Raw genomic sequence first — 16,132 nt, 5'->3', positions numbered from 1 at the left:
GGCATTAATGTAATATCTGAGGCTTGCTTAAAGCCTTGCTCGTTTCAGATACACTATTCAGTGTGACCAGTAGATATACATGTTGTAAAATTCAGTCTGACCTGTTATAATATTCAGCCTGTCACTGCTTGCTGTGTTGTCAGTTAGCACATTCATGTTGAAGTGTTTGATATGGTAGTTGCTGTCAGGGTAGAGCATTTCCGTCTATGGCCATCAGCTTGTCGTGACTATCCTGTCTGCTAGAAGGATCTCTGTGCTGAAGTTCAGAGCTGTGGCACCAACCTTGATCTCTTCAGGCATAGCTGTAGTGTTCTTGCACAGAAATTTTTGGTTTGGGGTACTGATCTGGCTGGAAAGGATTCCAGCAGGAAAGTCTCTTTTGTCTGGCTATGTGTGTGGTTGCAGAAACAGCTGGGCTACATGATAGCGTAGCAATGAGACTGTGGACCTGGTAACTAGGCAGACCTTCAAAAGTGCTAAAACTTCTCTTAGAGATGTAAAAGTTAACAGTAAATCAGAGCTACCATATGTCCAAGGCATATCTGAACATAAAAATGCTAAGGCTGATGACTAGATACCCCTCAGGAAAGGAGGAAAGAAACCACAAACCAAAACAGCTTATGTGGTTGCCTGTGTTAAGAGTTTTATATCTAGTGACCCAGAAAGGCCCTGCAACTGCTTGTTCTCTAACATGGAGTTCTATTCACATAGGTAGGAGTCTCTCCATACACAGTATAAATCATTCAGTATGCCCAAATTGAGACTGGAGCAGTAGCTTAAAGCTGGCTTAAATTGCAGTGCTTTAGAAATGCTGGGCTACTTGTGTTTTTCTAGCACTTTTCAGTTCTTATATGTGGGTATAGTTGGGTTACTAGTTTGCTTCAATTCCAGTAAAAAGTGCTACTTTCAGGTGATTTTAATTGGAGTGGTGTGCTTTGGTTTTGGGGTGAACTGTGGCATACATTCAACCAGTCACTAGGTTGATGGATTCGTACCCCAAGAAGGCTGTGGTATGTAGGTTGCATCTGGTTGTGTAGGGAATGAGTGTTCCTGAGCTGTAGCAAGACATTAAGCTGGAGAGCTTCTTGATAGCTGCTTTGCAGGTAGTCTTTATTGAGCTTGTAATCATCAGCGTTAGGAGAAGTCAAGTGATAACAAGTGATTTTCTTTAATAAGGATAGGAACTTTAGAAAGCAGCTGAATTAAAGAAATAAATGATGTTATGGTCAAATGAATGTCAGGGTCAGGAACTGATCATTAGAACTGGATAGCCTCACAGAACATCGGGACATGTTCAGATAGTCTCCAAGCTTTTGCCAAAATGTTGGCACCCATCCCCCAGCTCCAGTCAGCCTGAGAAGCCATAGGCTGAAATCCAGATTTTGGATAAATGGGTTGAGCTTCCATGAGGCTAGTGGTATTTCTTTTGTATGCAAGAAGATAATTATTCCTCTACTAGGTTAGGGTAATTGCTGTACTAGGCAAATAGACAACTGGGTAACCTGTTTGCAACAAGGATGTCTAGAAATAGAAGCTTTTCAGTTATAGCCTGATTTTTCTGCAGGTGTATTCTGGTTTTCAGCTGGCTGGCTAAGAATTTTGTGGAGTTGCCTTTGGTCCACTGTGTTTAAGTCATCAATGCATTTATTTCATTAAATTGTTATGTGTATTCTTTCCCCCCTGTTCATTACCTGGCATTTATCACTAGTGATTTTGCCTACCACACTGCTTTACAATCAGTTTCTGTTTTCAGCTGCTGTGAACAAATTTGTATGATTAGCAAGCACTCATTTCGGGAGTCACTCTCTTTGGCTGACTTACATATGTTGATATGTTGGAACCCCTCTGGTAACTTCTCCTTATTGTGATAACAACAAACAACATGTGATATTTTTCTCTTTAAATAATTACAAATCCTTCAGAGAACCTTTTCTCAAAATCTTTATTACAGATAGTTTCCACAGCAGTCTTCAGTGATACAGTGTTTGAATGCCTTTTGGAAAAGTTAAGTGGGATATAGCAGTTTAATCAGGGTTACTCAAAAAGTATGTGAACCCTTCAAAAGATTTCAGCAGTAGTCCCGAGAGACATTACCTTTTGTTTGCAAAATCCATGTTACTCCCCTCCCCCCACCTTTTTTTGTGTATATTTATTCAGCTGTAGTTTCTGTCTATTTATTTAGTGATAGAGATAGGACTGTAGTCCGAGTAATTGTTCTCACCTTTTCCTTAAGTAATTGGTTGCAAATACTGAAATAAAAAATTGCCTCAGAAATCTTAAGTGACTGCCACATGGCCCTAGTGATTTGTTCTAAAATCCTCTTGTGTTAGCACTTTGATGCAACATTTTTCCTCTGACTTGACCCCTAGAAAGAGAGCTTAGATGTGATTGTCCCTGATCTTTTCCTTACTGAACATCAGTGCAAAGAATTTATTCTGTGTTTTCCAGTTCAGGCTTCTTGGGTATGCTTTTACTTCTGGAAAATGTTACTGATTGTAAAATTGACAAGAACTGGGATTTTAGACAAACTGTTGCTCTGACATAGGTCAGTAGCCTGTTTCTAACCAAAAAGTGTATGAAATGTGTGTGAAACATTCCCCCAGTACAATTCCAGCACCTTTGTAGGTCAGAGACTTCCTGATAGTAGTAGTTATGGGGTTTTTGGAGTCTTTTTGGACTGATTGTATTGCATAATATGGTGAGTTTTCAAAATGCCTTCATGCTTTCAAGCTTTTTGTTCTAGCTGCTCTATTTCTGTTCCTCCCACTGAGGTTGTTCTTTCTGAAGCCAGATGTTGAAGTAATGAGGTATTTTTAATTTTTTTTTATTCCCCATGGAATTTAAATATGCTTTTCTGGAGTGCTATCTGGATAATTGCATCTTGAACTATGTTGCATGGCTCAGAGTTAGACTAGGATTTGCTTTTTCTTCAGAGAGTTTTCTAGATAGTTGAAGTTGGCTCTGTTGTAAAAATTTGGCCCATCATTCACTGGTGGGTTGGTTTTGCTTTTTAACCCCCTAGTTTGCACAACAGTAGTTGAAATCTTCAGTTACTACTTTGCAGTCTCATTTCCATTATCTCACCCGTGGTGTCACTTGAGTGAAAGTGATTGATGGTCTACCATTAATAGGCTGTTTCTTCTGCTTGGGATGTGGAATTTAAATGTAGCCCTGTATCTGTTGAGGTAAATAATTTAGTTATGATACTGTGCTTTCCTAGCAGAAAGTAGTTTTCTTTTGCTGAGGCAAATAAACCCCTTTCTTCTTGTTCCTATATTTGTGTCTTAGGATACTGTCTCCTAAATTTTGTTTGTCTGTTCACATTTGAAGATATCTCAGTTAGGTATTATCTCCAAAGTAGTCTTTCAAGTTTTTTCTTTTTATTTTTTGGCTTACTGCTTTTATATGGAAGCAATTGTACATGATGGTTCTGCTTTGGATGTCTATTTCCAATGCCCTGTTTTGGTGGAACTGTAGTTTTAGCCAGATTTCAGTGACTCCTTTTGTGCTTTTGCTCCAAGTGTACATAACTGTGACCTTCTGTCACTTTCCACATGTTATTAATGGCACTTGGTAAAAGCATTTGAATTCCGGTTTCTGCTTTTGTTAAACTGGAGTTGAATTTTTTTTTTGTTTTTGTTTGGGGTAGTCATATACATCACCTGGATTTCTGCAGTTCATGATGAATTTAAGTCTCTTACCGTTCATCAGTGGAGTTGACCTACAAGTATTACTTAGCTGTCTTAAGAGCTGTGGTAGTTGTCATCTTTCTAAAGAAGTGCCTGCATTTTGCCTTTTATTTCTTCCAGCAATTAAGCCTTGAACATAGCAATGGATCGTAATTTATTTCAGCGTGAAGACTTTTAATAGGTGAGTGATATAGCTTAAATTAAGAGGGACAGACAAAGCTTGATTCAGGAAAGGCCGTTGAATATTGGTAGTGCTTCTGTTTCTGTCCATCTGAAATTTTGGTGTGTGCGTACCACTACAAAGCCTTGGGCTTATTCTGCAGCAGTATTGAACATGCATTTTCTGCAGACTAGGTCTCACTAGTTTGTGGGTTGGTTTTTTTGTTATTGGCAGGAATTGTTTGTTTGTGGTTTTGTGGGATTTGTGTGGTGGGTGAGGGATTGGTTGGTTGGTTTGGTTGTTGTTGGATTGGGGGTTTGTGTTGTTGGTTGGTTGGGTTTTTTTTGTTTCAGTTTTGTTTTTCCCCCAAATCTCAGCAATTCATCCAGTGATCAGTCTAATCAGTCTCACAGGTTTCTAACAATTGTATTTCTATTATAAAGCATCTTTTGCTGTTGCCAATTTTGAGGTGTGAGTTTTCTCCTAGTTTTCCATTCTAAACCTATTTTTTTCACTCTGTAAGTCGCTCTTTTTGGGTAGTTTTTCATTTAGAAATACTGACTGTGACATTGCTTAGGTTGTTTTTGTGTTTCTCCTTGCTGCTCCTACTTTTAGAAAACAAGCTACCTCATTTTGCACATTTTTATGGGTGATTTTGTTTTCTAGTTTTATGGTGGTAGGAGCTATTGCAGGGAAGTATATGCAGATTTTGCTTATGACTTTGATGCCTTAGGTTTTAACTTCTGTATTTTTCAAACCCTGTACTGCCTAGTGTGTAACTTTAAAAGTTTCATGTGACCTGTTAGCTGCTGTTCTCTCATGCTGGTTAGACATAACAGCCCTCTCTAGGTTTGCTCTCCAAGGACACCTAGATTGTCCCAGGCCCCAAAATGTGTAAACTAAGAGCCCCTGAAGAGGGGGGCAAACTTGGGGTAATTACATCATTAACTAAGGCTATAATTGGAGAATTAACCCTGATATGCAAATGGACCAAACTTCTAAAAGTGTGAAGAACCCATGACCCAGTGTCCATCTTGGGTGTGGCCTTTTGACTGCCCAGGGTGTACCTTTGAAGGCCCTTAAAATAAATACCTCCTTTTATTCTCTTATTCTTGTGTAGTCTCTGTTTTCAGGTGGCCACCTCAAGGCATCAGTTTTTCTGCAAAACCTAAGGCATCAACTTTGCACTGGTAGTTAAACACAAATTCTTTCTAATTTTTTTAATACTTAACGGTACAGTTCATTAAAACCTAAGAGCTTTGTGGAATAAGTAAATATATTTAGGCAGAAAGATACATGTTTTGAGTCTTAACTTTGCTACATATTACGTGCATGTACTATAATACAGCCCAAGTCTGTCTCTCTACTAAGGATTTGTGAAAATAGGAATAGTAAAGGTTTTGAGTCAGGCCTGGCATGTAGTCTTGGCATAGTCTCATTTTTTTCTCTGCTCACATCTGTTCAAGTATATTTAAAACTTTATTAAAAGCTTTATGTGCTTGTGATGCTTTTTTCCTTGTAGAGAAAAAATATATAGAATAAAACTGTGAAACTTGAAAAAATGAATTAATTCTTTTCAGCAGAAGCTGAGATGCAAAAAAATCTAACTTTAAATTATTCAGCCCTAGAGGAAAAAGTAAAACAGGTGAAAGAGAGTACTGGATTAAATTAATCGTCAGTGTAACTGATTTTCAGGGAGGTACAAGCCAACTGCATTGATAATACAGGTTTTTTTGGTAAGAAAAACTCTTTCATTCCAATTCAATGTTACCTTTATTGTGGTTCAAATGCTATTACATAATGGCATTTGGCTGTAAGGCTAACATAGGAAGGAATTAAAAGGTGGTCGCCTCTCCTAGGATTAGTCTGGTTCACAGCTTTACTGTTTGGTCCTTGTCCTGCCTCCCCAGCCCCTGCTCAGTTAATGGCAACAGGGCTTGAATAGTGTAAATGTGTAGAAGAATATTGGAGCTTTATTCCTCTGGGCATCTTTACTGTCTGGGGATTTTAAGGGCTATCCTGAAACAGTAGATTACTACACAAGTTGATGCTCTCTCTTTTAAAAATGCTGCCAAGTCTGGAAAACCTAATGACTGTTATAAAACCTGAAGAATAAATAGAGGCTTGAACTTTAAACATTTTCAGTCTCTTGTGAGTGATCACATGTGTCAATACAGGCTACGGATGCCTGAATCTGCACTAAGTATCACTGCAGTGCATATATACAAGTTGAAAATTGTTAGCCGTGTAAGGCTTATATTGCATTGTAGGCCTGATTTTATGTTCTTTAGTTTTCCTTTATATTTTAATTTTAGCATAGTGTATTCGGCTACAGGCAACAAGGAGGTTGACCCAGTAGAAAAGAAGGAAATGTAACTGCTAAGATTTTTTTCTCCATTTCTCAGTTTACTTGAATCATTTATTTCCTTAATATTCTATTACACATATACTACTTAATTCTAATGTTTGATTACTCAATTGCAGTTAGGTCTGTCTGTCTCTTACCAAACATGGCATATTTTTCCCCTCTATAAAGCCTTCTGGAAATGTGATGTGACAGAGTAGGAGATCTCAAACAGTACTGTTGCTGCTCACATGCTCTCTTACTGTAAGATCACAGTGCTGAAAGTCAGGTTTGCACTTAAACTGTAAATTTAGTAGGAAGTCGGTTTAAGGAACATAGCTGGCAGATGATGCTTGAGATGAGGAAATCGTTTCAGATAGCTAATGTTTGTTTTAACCCTGTTTCAGACCACACTGCTTTTGTGAAGGGCAGCAAGTTGGTACAAGAGCAGTTTCCCCACAGGAAAGAAAATAAAAGTTCTTGGAGCAACTTATTAAGGTAAACAGATTGCAGTGGATTTCTGGATGGGTAAGTATAGATGAGCAGGATATTTCTACTTCTTGTATTTATCTTCCTGTATAAAGATTTTATAAAAAACCACAGAAAGCTACTTCTAACCTTGCACAAAAACTAAGTGATGTCACACATCAGCATATACTCCAAGACATACCCAAATTATAATTATGTCTGTATTTTTCTTGTAGTATTATAGCAAGATCAGTTTAACTTACTGATCTTTAGTAAAGATGGTTTTTAGAGCAATCTTAGGTCCTTTAGCTTTGATTATATCCAGGTTGACTTTTATCATTTTTAATTCATGGTTGAATTGACAATTACGAAGAACAGATTCCCCAAACTGAACAATTATGAAAAGCAAACAGATCTCCCCAGGCAAAGTAGCTGTTGGGAAGTAGTCTGAATAAACACTGCTTGCTCTTAAAAAGAGAAAAGACAAAGTTACTGGAAATTGTAGGAGCATGAGGTAATAAGTCAGGACTTCAAATGAGCTGCCAGGCTGTAGTGGCTACAAATGAGGGGTTGCTGTCCACTTTCAGCTGCTCAATAATATATCTATTCCTGTCATGTGCAAGGGTTTCCTATATATCTCTTCCTTACTCCTTTGTTCCAGTCATTTTGTGGCTACCTAAGAAGCTTTGGCAGCATGGGGTTGGGGGAAAATCAGTTGAATTTCAAAGTTGTTAACATTCTTAATAGGACCGAAATTTAACAGGAATTCAGTTTTTCTTTCTAATGCCTGGCTCTTGATCTTGCTTTGCAGTCTAGCAAAAGCAGTGTTAGAAGATCATGGCATGCATATGTGGGGTGGGAAAGGGACTGAGAGATCAGGATCATGTAATAAATAGCACTGAAAATTCTATTTCCTGTGTATGTGTGTATTGATAAAGCATTGTGATGTGTAGCGACTGTATTTTTTTGCTAGTACAGAATTAGAAAGTTAATGGATGTTAAGATATTTGAAGAAGAGCATAGAAAAACTTTATATTTCCTTATGTTATCTCAGGAAGAAAATAAAGTAAAAGCTGGAACTATTAATTCTGTAGTTATTGTTAAGAACTCTTAATAGAAAGTTTTATCTTACTCTGAAGCTGGATGTGGTTTTTTCTTGCTTTATGTTTTTCTTCAAACAGCAGATCTGGAATGGACACGAGTCCTCTGGGAGGATTAGACTTGTCTCAACATACTCCTAGTCTGCTAGGGAATACCACCATGGCAGCAGGTCTTGCAAATGTAGGAAATACATTTGGAGGGCCACCAAGTTCTTTAGTTTCTAGACCTAATAAATTCCAAAACTCGCCTATAGAAGATGATGATGATGTAGTTTTTATTGAACCTATACAACCTCCGCAAAATTCTGCATCACTGGTAGCAGACCAAAGGAATGCTGCATTTACGTCATCAAAAAATGAAGAACTTAAAGGAAATGATTGCAAAATGCTTCCTTCTCCAAAAGACTTAAATTCTCAAAAGGGGAGTATAAGTGAAACTATTATTATTGATGATGAAGAAGACATTGAAACAAGTCAAGGACAAGAGAAGAATGCTTCCAGTTTTAATGAACGAAGGCTTCCAGAGTGTAAAAATAGAACCAACGAAATGGAATTCTCAGCTTCCAGTTTTTCAAGAAGTAAGGTAAATTCAGGAATAGGTAATAGTGGTATAACCACAGAACCAGACTCTGAAATTCAGATTGCTAATGTTACTACATTAGAAACAGGTGCTATGAGCTCTGTCAGTGACGGTCATTTAGAAAATGATGCTGATGGGTGTGACATGAACCTAATGATTACACATGTAACGTCACTGCAGAATGCCAGCTTGGGAGATGTATCTAACGGACTGCAGTCAAATAATTTTGGTGTTAATTTGCAAACATACACCCCATCTTTGACTTCACAGACCAAGACTGGTGTAGGACCTTTCAATCCTGGTAGAATGAACGCGGCTGGAGATGTATTTCAAAATGGAGAATCGGTGACCCATCATAATCCTGGTAAGTTGCCATTGTGAATGTTTCCTTTAAGGCTGAAAAGAAATAGTAAAATACTAGATTATAGAGTTTTTGATTTAAGTATTTTTGGCGGTGGCACTGCTTAGTCTTTTAGCTTAATATGTATGAAAGATCTTGGTTCCCTTCATGCCTATCACTACTTTATCTGTGACTGGTTATCTGTAACTAGAACAAAATATCCTCAGTGACATAATACATTAGGAAACATGTCTTCACCAAAAGGATTATTAAGTACTGGAACAGGCTGCCCAAGAAAGTGGTCTCCAACCCTGGAGATACTTGAAAGGGGTGTAAATGTGTCACTCAGGGACATGGTTTAGAGGGAGTGCTGGGTTAATGGTTGGATTTGATGATCTTGAGCGTCTTTCCCAACCTAAATGATCCAGTGATTATATATGTGGTTTGGAAGGTTTCTTCTGGATCAGTGTTAGTCTGTTCTCCTTCACTAAGTACCTCCACTCTGTATGAAGCAGTAGGTGCATAACAGGAAAACTTCTGTCCAATACGTTAATTTAGAGCCTAATGTCCCCAGTAAGCATTGGAGTACATATGATAGAATGGTTTGGATTGGAAGGGACATTTAAAGATCACATAATCCAACCACCCTGCCATGGCAGGGACATCTTTCACTGGATGAGGTTGCTGAAATCCCTATCCAGCCTGACCTGGAACATTCTTGTGGTTGGGGCATCCATAACTTCTCTGGGTAACCTGTTGCCCTGTCTTGCCCTTGCCACATTTATTATAAAAGAATTATTCCTCATGTCCAGTGTAAACCTACCATCTTTTAATTTAAAGGCATTGTTTCTTGTCCTGTTGTTACCATAGACAGTCTCACTGCATCTTTTTCAGTAACCCCCCTTTATGTGTTGAAAGGCTGCAATAAGGTCTCCCCAGCCTTCTCCAGACCAAACAACTTCCAACTTTCTTTACTTTTCTTCACAGGAGAGGTGTTCAAGCCTTCTGTCACTTTTTGTAACCCTCCTGTGCCTGTTTTAACAGGCCCATTTCTGTCTTGTACAGGGGACCTCAGAGCCAGATGCAATACTCCAGGTGGGGTCTCAGCAGAGCAGAGAAGAGGGACAGAATCACCACATACCAGAATATGACTGACTTTTTGGGCTGTAAGCACATGTTGCTGGCTCATGTCCAATTTTTCATCTACCAGTCCCCCTGCTCCTTCTCCACAGGGCTGCCCTCAATCCTTTCAGCCCCCAGTTTGTATTGATAGTGAGGATTGCCCTGGTTGACCTTGTATTTGGCCTTGTTGAGCTTTGAGTTTCCCATGGGCTCACTCCTCCAGGCTGTCAAGGTCCCTCTGGATGGCATACTATCCCCTCTGGGTTACCAATTGCACCACTCAGTTTTCGTGTTACCAGGAGGCTTGCTGAGGGTCTGCTTAATCTTACTCTGTGTTGTTGAAGAAAATACTAAACAGTATTGGTCCCAGTACAGACCCTTGAGGGACACAGCTCGTTACTGGTTTCCACTTGGACATTGAGCCGTGAACTGTAATTCTTGGGATGCAGTCATCCAGCAACTCCTTGTCCATCAAATATATATGTCTCCAATTCAGTAGCAAGAGCATTGTGGGGGACCACGTGAAAGGTCTTGGGAGAGGTCCAAGTAGATGAAGTCCATGTAGATACATTTTGGACTGGAACTTAGATTTTGTTTTAATGGAATCTAGTTTTTGTGCTTCAAAAATGCTCCAGAAAAAGAGCCAACACCTAGTAAATTGAGGATACAGTTTGCAGTTGTCCTGATCTGAACCAGGTTATTAATGCAAATGTAGCTCAATATGTTTCAAGAGCACCATACCTCTATAGAACTTCAGTACAGTCTTCCTCCCCACCTCTGCCCCAAGTTGTACTGACACATTTTTTTCAGCTTTTTAAAAAAGGTCTGATTTTTCCAAAATGGCTCTGCAAATAAATGGTACAAATTACAGGAAAAGATAATTTTTATAGCACTTTAGAGCAGCAATGAGTAAGAAAGAATGGGAGCAACCTGAAAAGCTGTAACAATAAGTAGTTGAACATGAAACTGTGTACATGAAACAAGTCTCATAAACTTGGCCATTACAAAGTTGCAGGTAGGAAACTGAAGGATGAAGATGTAAGGGAGTGAGGTTTGGAAACTCACTCGGAGTTAACTAAGGAAGTGTGATACACCTCAGTTCAAGGACATAAAAACTGGATTTTACAGATCCTTTGTAGAGAACTTAAAGGAGGTAACATGGCTGAGAAGTAAGATGTGAAGAAAAGGCATAATATAAAAATGGGCATCTGTGAAGATGGGTTATGGAAAAAGTAAAAGAAAAAAAGTCCAAGTTTTTAGATGTTCTTCTGGTATGTTTGTGGAAGGAGAAATGCAGCAAAATGTTGAGGGAGGCTATCTGAGGCCTTAAGATTAAGTAAGGAATAATTGAAATAACCTTAATGAGATATTATTACTTACCTTAATTAGGTATTAGTAATGGTGAAAATTTCAAACCCAAATGAGTAGCAAACTCAAGTTCTCATGAGTGGCGGTTGAGTGCTGCTGGAATTGCAGCAGATGTAGCTCTATTGCACGTGCTGCGCATTCCTGATAAGAGAGACAATGTGCTTTGACTTGAAATCTAAGAGAAAAGGGGAGAATCTCCAAATGTTTTGAGGTGTTAAGGTGCTACTGGGATGTTAGTATATCTGAAGTAGTAGAAGTATAGAAAAGTTGGAAGGGGGCACACAAATGAGTTTTAACTTTAAGCACTTTAATAGCTTGTCTTAGTTTGTCAGTAAGGATATTTGTAAGAATATTTCTCCATAAGTGAAGCCTTCAAAGGTAAACCTCTTTAATGCTTTAAAGAAAAATGTGTTTTGTTCTGTGTCCTTTCCCTTCACCTCTTCGTTCCAGCTCTTCTGTTTACCCTGAAGCACTACAGCAGGTAAATTTCTAGCTTGTCTTAAATGCCTGAGTAGTAGGACACCCTTGACAGCTACAAAGTCACAGCAGAAAATTATGTTACCTGCTAAGTAATAGATGTTGTTTCTTGCACTAACAAGGGTTCTTGGGACTTTGTCCCTAAATGGGTTTTAAAGCTATGCATCAGAATGTTGTTAATAAAATCCTTTGGGGAAAGAAAGGAATGCAGAAAATAGGAGGAAAGGGTTCCTTCTATTCAGTGAACGATTATGGACCAAATCATGTCCCTTAAGATATGGGCAGTTGCTCATGTCTGTAGATTAATGTTTTTTTTTTATCTGAAGTCACAGAATTTAAAATCATCTTTCTTATATTTGGGTATTAGCTGTATATTAGTTGTAATAACACTCCAGAAATACACTGAATCACTGCAATAAGACATTCAGGGCTAGGTAAGTCTCAAGTGCTGTCGCAGTGTTTGGTATAACTTGACACTCTATTGAGAATCTGTGCAAATGTTTTTTATAATGCAAAATTGATTCTATTCAGTTTTAATTCATGCTTAAGTAATGTATTATTAGTGGCAGTCTTGAGAAGGTCTAAATTTCTAAATTCTGGTGATGATTACTTGAAATGAAAGCTTAAATTTCAGAGAAAAGCCTAGAAACAACATTTCATTGGGAGATTTCTTTTCTCCCCAGAACTGTATCTTCTGCTCCAGACGAAGATACAAAACATGTAATTTTACATATGATCTTTCTAGATGTATTTCTTTCAGAGAAAATACTTTGCTTACATTCATATTATGCAAGTTACTCCTGTAGCGGGTTATGCCACAAAAGATTGGGCAAATATGATTTCGTTCCATGGTAGTTTATTTTCCAAAAACACAGATAGAAAAGTAATAGAGACTGAAATATGGGAACATGGATCTGTGTACTGCCAGAACTTAAGAAAATATTATTTTCTAGGTTAATTGATTTCTACTGAGGAAGACTTGTATCTCTCATGACTTTGCAAGTTGCTACATTAACGGTTATCATTACATTGAAAAGGTTATTGAGAAATCCAGGAACTCTACAGGAATCAATTACATAGATGCAGATCTTGGTGGAGCCATTGTGTTTTGCTCTCGCTACTATACAATGTAGTTCTCCTGCTTCAGGCTGGACTAGGACCCTCTTCTAGGGTTTATCACTGAGGCTGGACACACACTTGTTAAAGCTTTAGAACAATATAACTAATAAAAATTTCAGATTTCATGTTCTTCCAAATTTGCAGAGTTTGTCTCAAACATTGGTTTAGAAATTCTGTGTATTTTGTTGGTCTCTTCTTTTAAATGCAGTTTTGTTTGTCTGAAGATAAAATTGCCAGCTTGCAAACTCAGTGCAAGTGAATTGAAATCTGCAAAACCTGTCAGTAGATGCAGGATGAGACCATCATGAAATTTGTTCATGTTCAGAAGCTTTGTAGCAATGGAGAGTGGTACCATCAAACAGGATTTTTTACATTAAACCTGAATTTAAAATATCTTTCTTCTGTTGTCAGTCCCAACAGGAAGATTATTTTATGATCCTGCATCTGTGAATACTATTCTGTACATGTGTATATGTCTCTTAATTTACTTTTATGTTTGTTTGGGTTTTTTTGTCTTGAAGATTCTTGGATATCCCAGTCAGCTTCCTTTCCTAGGAATCAGAAACAACCAGGTGTGGATTCCTTGTCACCTGTAGCATCACTTCCTAAGCAAATTTTCCAGCCTTCTGCCCAGCAGCAGCCTTCTAAGCAGGTTAAAGTCACGTGTGCGAACTGCAAAAAGCCTTTACAAAAGGGACAGACTGCGTATCAGCGGAAAGGATCAGCTCACCTTTTCTGTTCCACTACCTGCCTCTCATCATTTTCACACAAACCCACTCCAAAGAAACTTTGTGTCATGTGCAGAAAGTGAGTTTTTTATTTTGTTTTACTCTAGCAGCTAAAGCCAGTACTATTGAGATTCTCATGCATGCATGAGAGTTGCTCCATTAATGATATAAAATCTGACTATATAATTGCTTTATATAGTGTCACTTCTGTGTTTGGACATGTTGAATTTACTGTGTCTAACAAAATAATACCAGCATTTGAACTCAAGAGTTTGTGATATTGTTTTATTGAAAGCCAGTACACTAAAAATAGATGATTTTTCTTTTTCTTAAAGACAAGGTGTCCAAGTTATGGCATACCTTGTGACAAGATATACTTCATATATAAAGTCCTTTATGAAAAAAGTGGACCTTGTGTTGTGTAGAAAGCGCTCATTTTGATAGACGAAGATGTAAAATCAAGAGGCTTCAAAAGGATGAGAAAGTGATACTTGAAAGAAGCTGGAAGAAACTTGGAGAGTCCACTCTTGGCCATATGGGGAGAGGGAAAGCCTTGGATTTCATTTTCCCCGTGAGCAGGGCAACTGGCAGTTTTGTAGCTGAAGATGCCTGAAGTGGGCAGTAGAGAGAGAGTGACGAACATAGGTAGAAGTGGCTTATTCTAAATTACTGGTTAGGTTTGACCTGCAGTTTTTCATGATTTGCCAGACGTGGTATTGCCAAAGACAGGTCTTCTGTAATTGTGTTCTTGTAGTGTTAAGGGTACAGAATAGCTGTACTGTCTTTTTCTTTCAGCATACTGTTTACTGAGCTTTTTGCACTTTGTTTCATATTCTCAGTCTGGTACACACTGCAGTAATGCTGGTGAAAGGATGAATTCTTGCTGACCTAAAGAAGGCTTGTAATAAAGACTGCCTTTGTTATTGTGTGCTCTGGAGAGCGTGGTCTTTGCTCAGTCACATATTTAAACTAGTGAAAAAAACCTTTTACTTCACTCTCCAGTGTGGTGGATTAGTGGCTAGTATTCAGATGCAAGATACTGGGGTTTTTTTTCTTTCTTTTTTTGTCCTTGGCACTCAGTAAAAATAAGCTGTAGAAAACATTAGTATCCTCTGTATATTCATACCTTGGTACTCTAAAAACCTAGGAAACGTAACATAGTCTAGCTTTTTAAAAATAGGTATAAAATTCTCTGAACCCTTCCCTCTACAGGGCTGGTTAAAAGCAATCCTTAGTCTTTCTGTTGGCTTATTGTGTGTTTTTACACTATTATTTTTTTTTAGACTTAATCTGGTGACTACCATATTCAACTAGCTGCATGATATGTAAAGATGAAGATTAGACAAATCTTTTTATTTCTGACTGAAATCATGGGTAAATTCACACTCCCTTGCCACTTTGGAGATACTTAAGCTGTGTATTGCAAAAGGCTACATACAAAACTGCCCTAAATGGAAAGGCTTTATTTTTGAATGATGAGGAAAATACCCTATTCCTAGCTTTTGAGGTTACTTTAAAAAGTTTTAGTGTATTTAATTTCCAGAAAATCTTTGTGAACCTTTGACAGTTTATGAGGTGATGTTAGTCTTTGCTTTGCCACTACTATGTAGTTTTTACTCAATCACAGTTAAATAGAAGGTAGTAATATGCACTAAAATGTTCCTGTGTAGCGCTGTTCCTCCATATAACCCAATGGAAAAAGTCAAAATTCTTAGATATTTTATTACCAATCCCTTTTCTTGGATTCCTCTGAACTCTTCTGTAACTACATAAGTAGCAAGCTCCTCAGGGCAGGAGCTCTGCCTTTGTTTTGCTGAACAGGAATGATAGCACTCCCTGACACAAATCTCAGTAGTTCTCCAAAGGGTAAGCCAAACTCTGCTGACTTCCCCCTGATGGAAGAAGGGAGGCTTACAGCTGTTTGTATCGGGGCTGTACAAGTTTATTTTCAAGGAAGCGTGTCTAGGGAAACATACGTTTTCCCCATTTTCCCGGTGTTTTTTATCCATCTTAGTTTTAGGGCTTATAGGTAAGAGTGTGTGGGGCATGTGTTTTCCAACTGGTGGTCCAGATGTGCCCAATCAATTTTTTAATATATTCTGCCCAGTAGCATTTCCTGTATGTCAGTAATAGGTTTTGGATTTTTTTGTGGGTTTTTTTTGCTTAGAAGGCAAAGGAAGAGGCTTTTATTTCTTCTCCTTACTTCTAATACGGTGTATATTAGTTTGGGATACTGTAAATCTGGTTAGAACAAAGTTTGTTAAATTTCAAATTGATTTTATTTCTGGTTTAAATTGCATGAAATTGGCACAATTTCATGGACAGCTGCATGAACTGCTCAGATGCTTTGGAACTTTAAAGTAATGATGGAAATAACTTTTTAAGATTTTGAATGTTAAAAATTTCTAGGCACATTTGTGGTAGAGCTTTAAGCTTTTTCGTTGTGTTTATAAGTTTGAGAAATATGAGAAAACAACTTTCTCTCTTCCTCTCATCCTGTCCTGAGATTAATACTGGAAATGGTGAAATTACCTACAAACAAAGACCATGTCTTGCTTTTTATTACAAATCTGAATTTTTCATATGAAACTTACATATAGCTTTTGTGTAAAAGAAAAAACCATTACAAAATGGCTA

General features: G+C 37.9%; 1 protein-coding gene across 10 annotated transcripts in view; it reads left to right on the top strand.

Annotated features, from left to right (window-relative positions):
• ZMYM2 (zinc finger MYM-type containing 2) overlaps window positions 1-16,132 on the top strand; it is an 85,026-nt gene that overhangs the window by 12,557 nt on the left and 56,337 nt on the right. For 4 of the 10 annotated variants that reach the window (XM_069013954.1, XM_069013943.1, XM_069013934.1 and 1 more), the window contains exons 2-4: window positions 6,601-6,691; window positions 7,843-8,705; window positions 13,289-13,574. In XM_069013954.1, the coding sequence (XP_068870055.1) occupies window positions 7,853-8,705; window positions 13,289-13,574 (1,139 nt within the window). In that variant the 5' untranslated portion in view covers window positions 6,601-6,691; window positions 7,843-7,852. Of the gene's footprint in view, window positions 1-3,809; window positions 3,871-6,600; window positions 6,722-7,842; window positions 8,706-13,288; window positions 13,575-16,132 lie in introns of all 10 variants that reach the window. The other 6 variants (XM_069013975.1, XM_069014013.1, XM_069013965.1 and 3 more) reach the window with 4 other exon arrangements.

This window comes from Aphelocoma coerulescens, chromosome 1 (genome assembly GCF_041296385.1).
Source record: "Aphelocoma coerulescens isolate FSJ_1873_10779 chromosome 1, UR_Acoe_1.0, whole genome shotgun sequence".
Classification (NCBI taxonomy): Eukaryota; Metazoa; Chordata; class Aves; order Passeriformes; family Corvidae; genus Aphelocoma; species Aphelocoma coerulescens.
Note: the sequence above shows the minus strand (reverse complement) of the source record. Positions and strands in the feature narration are given on the sequence as shown.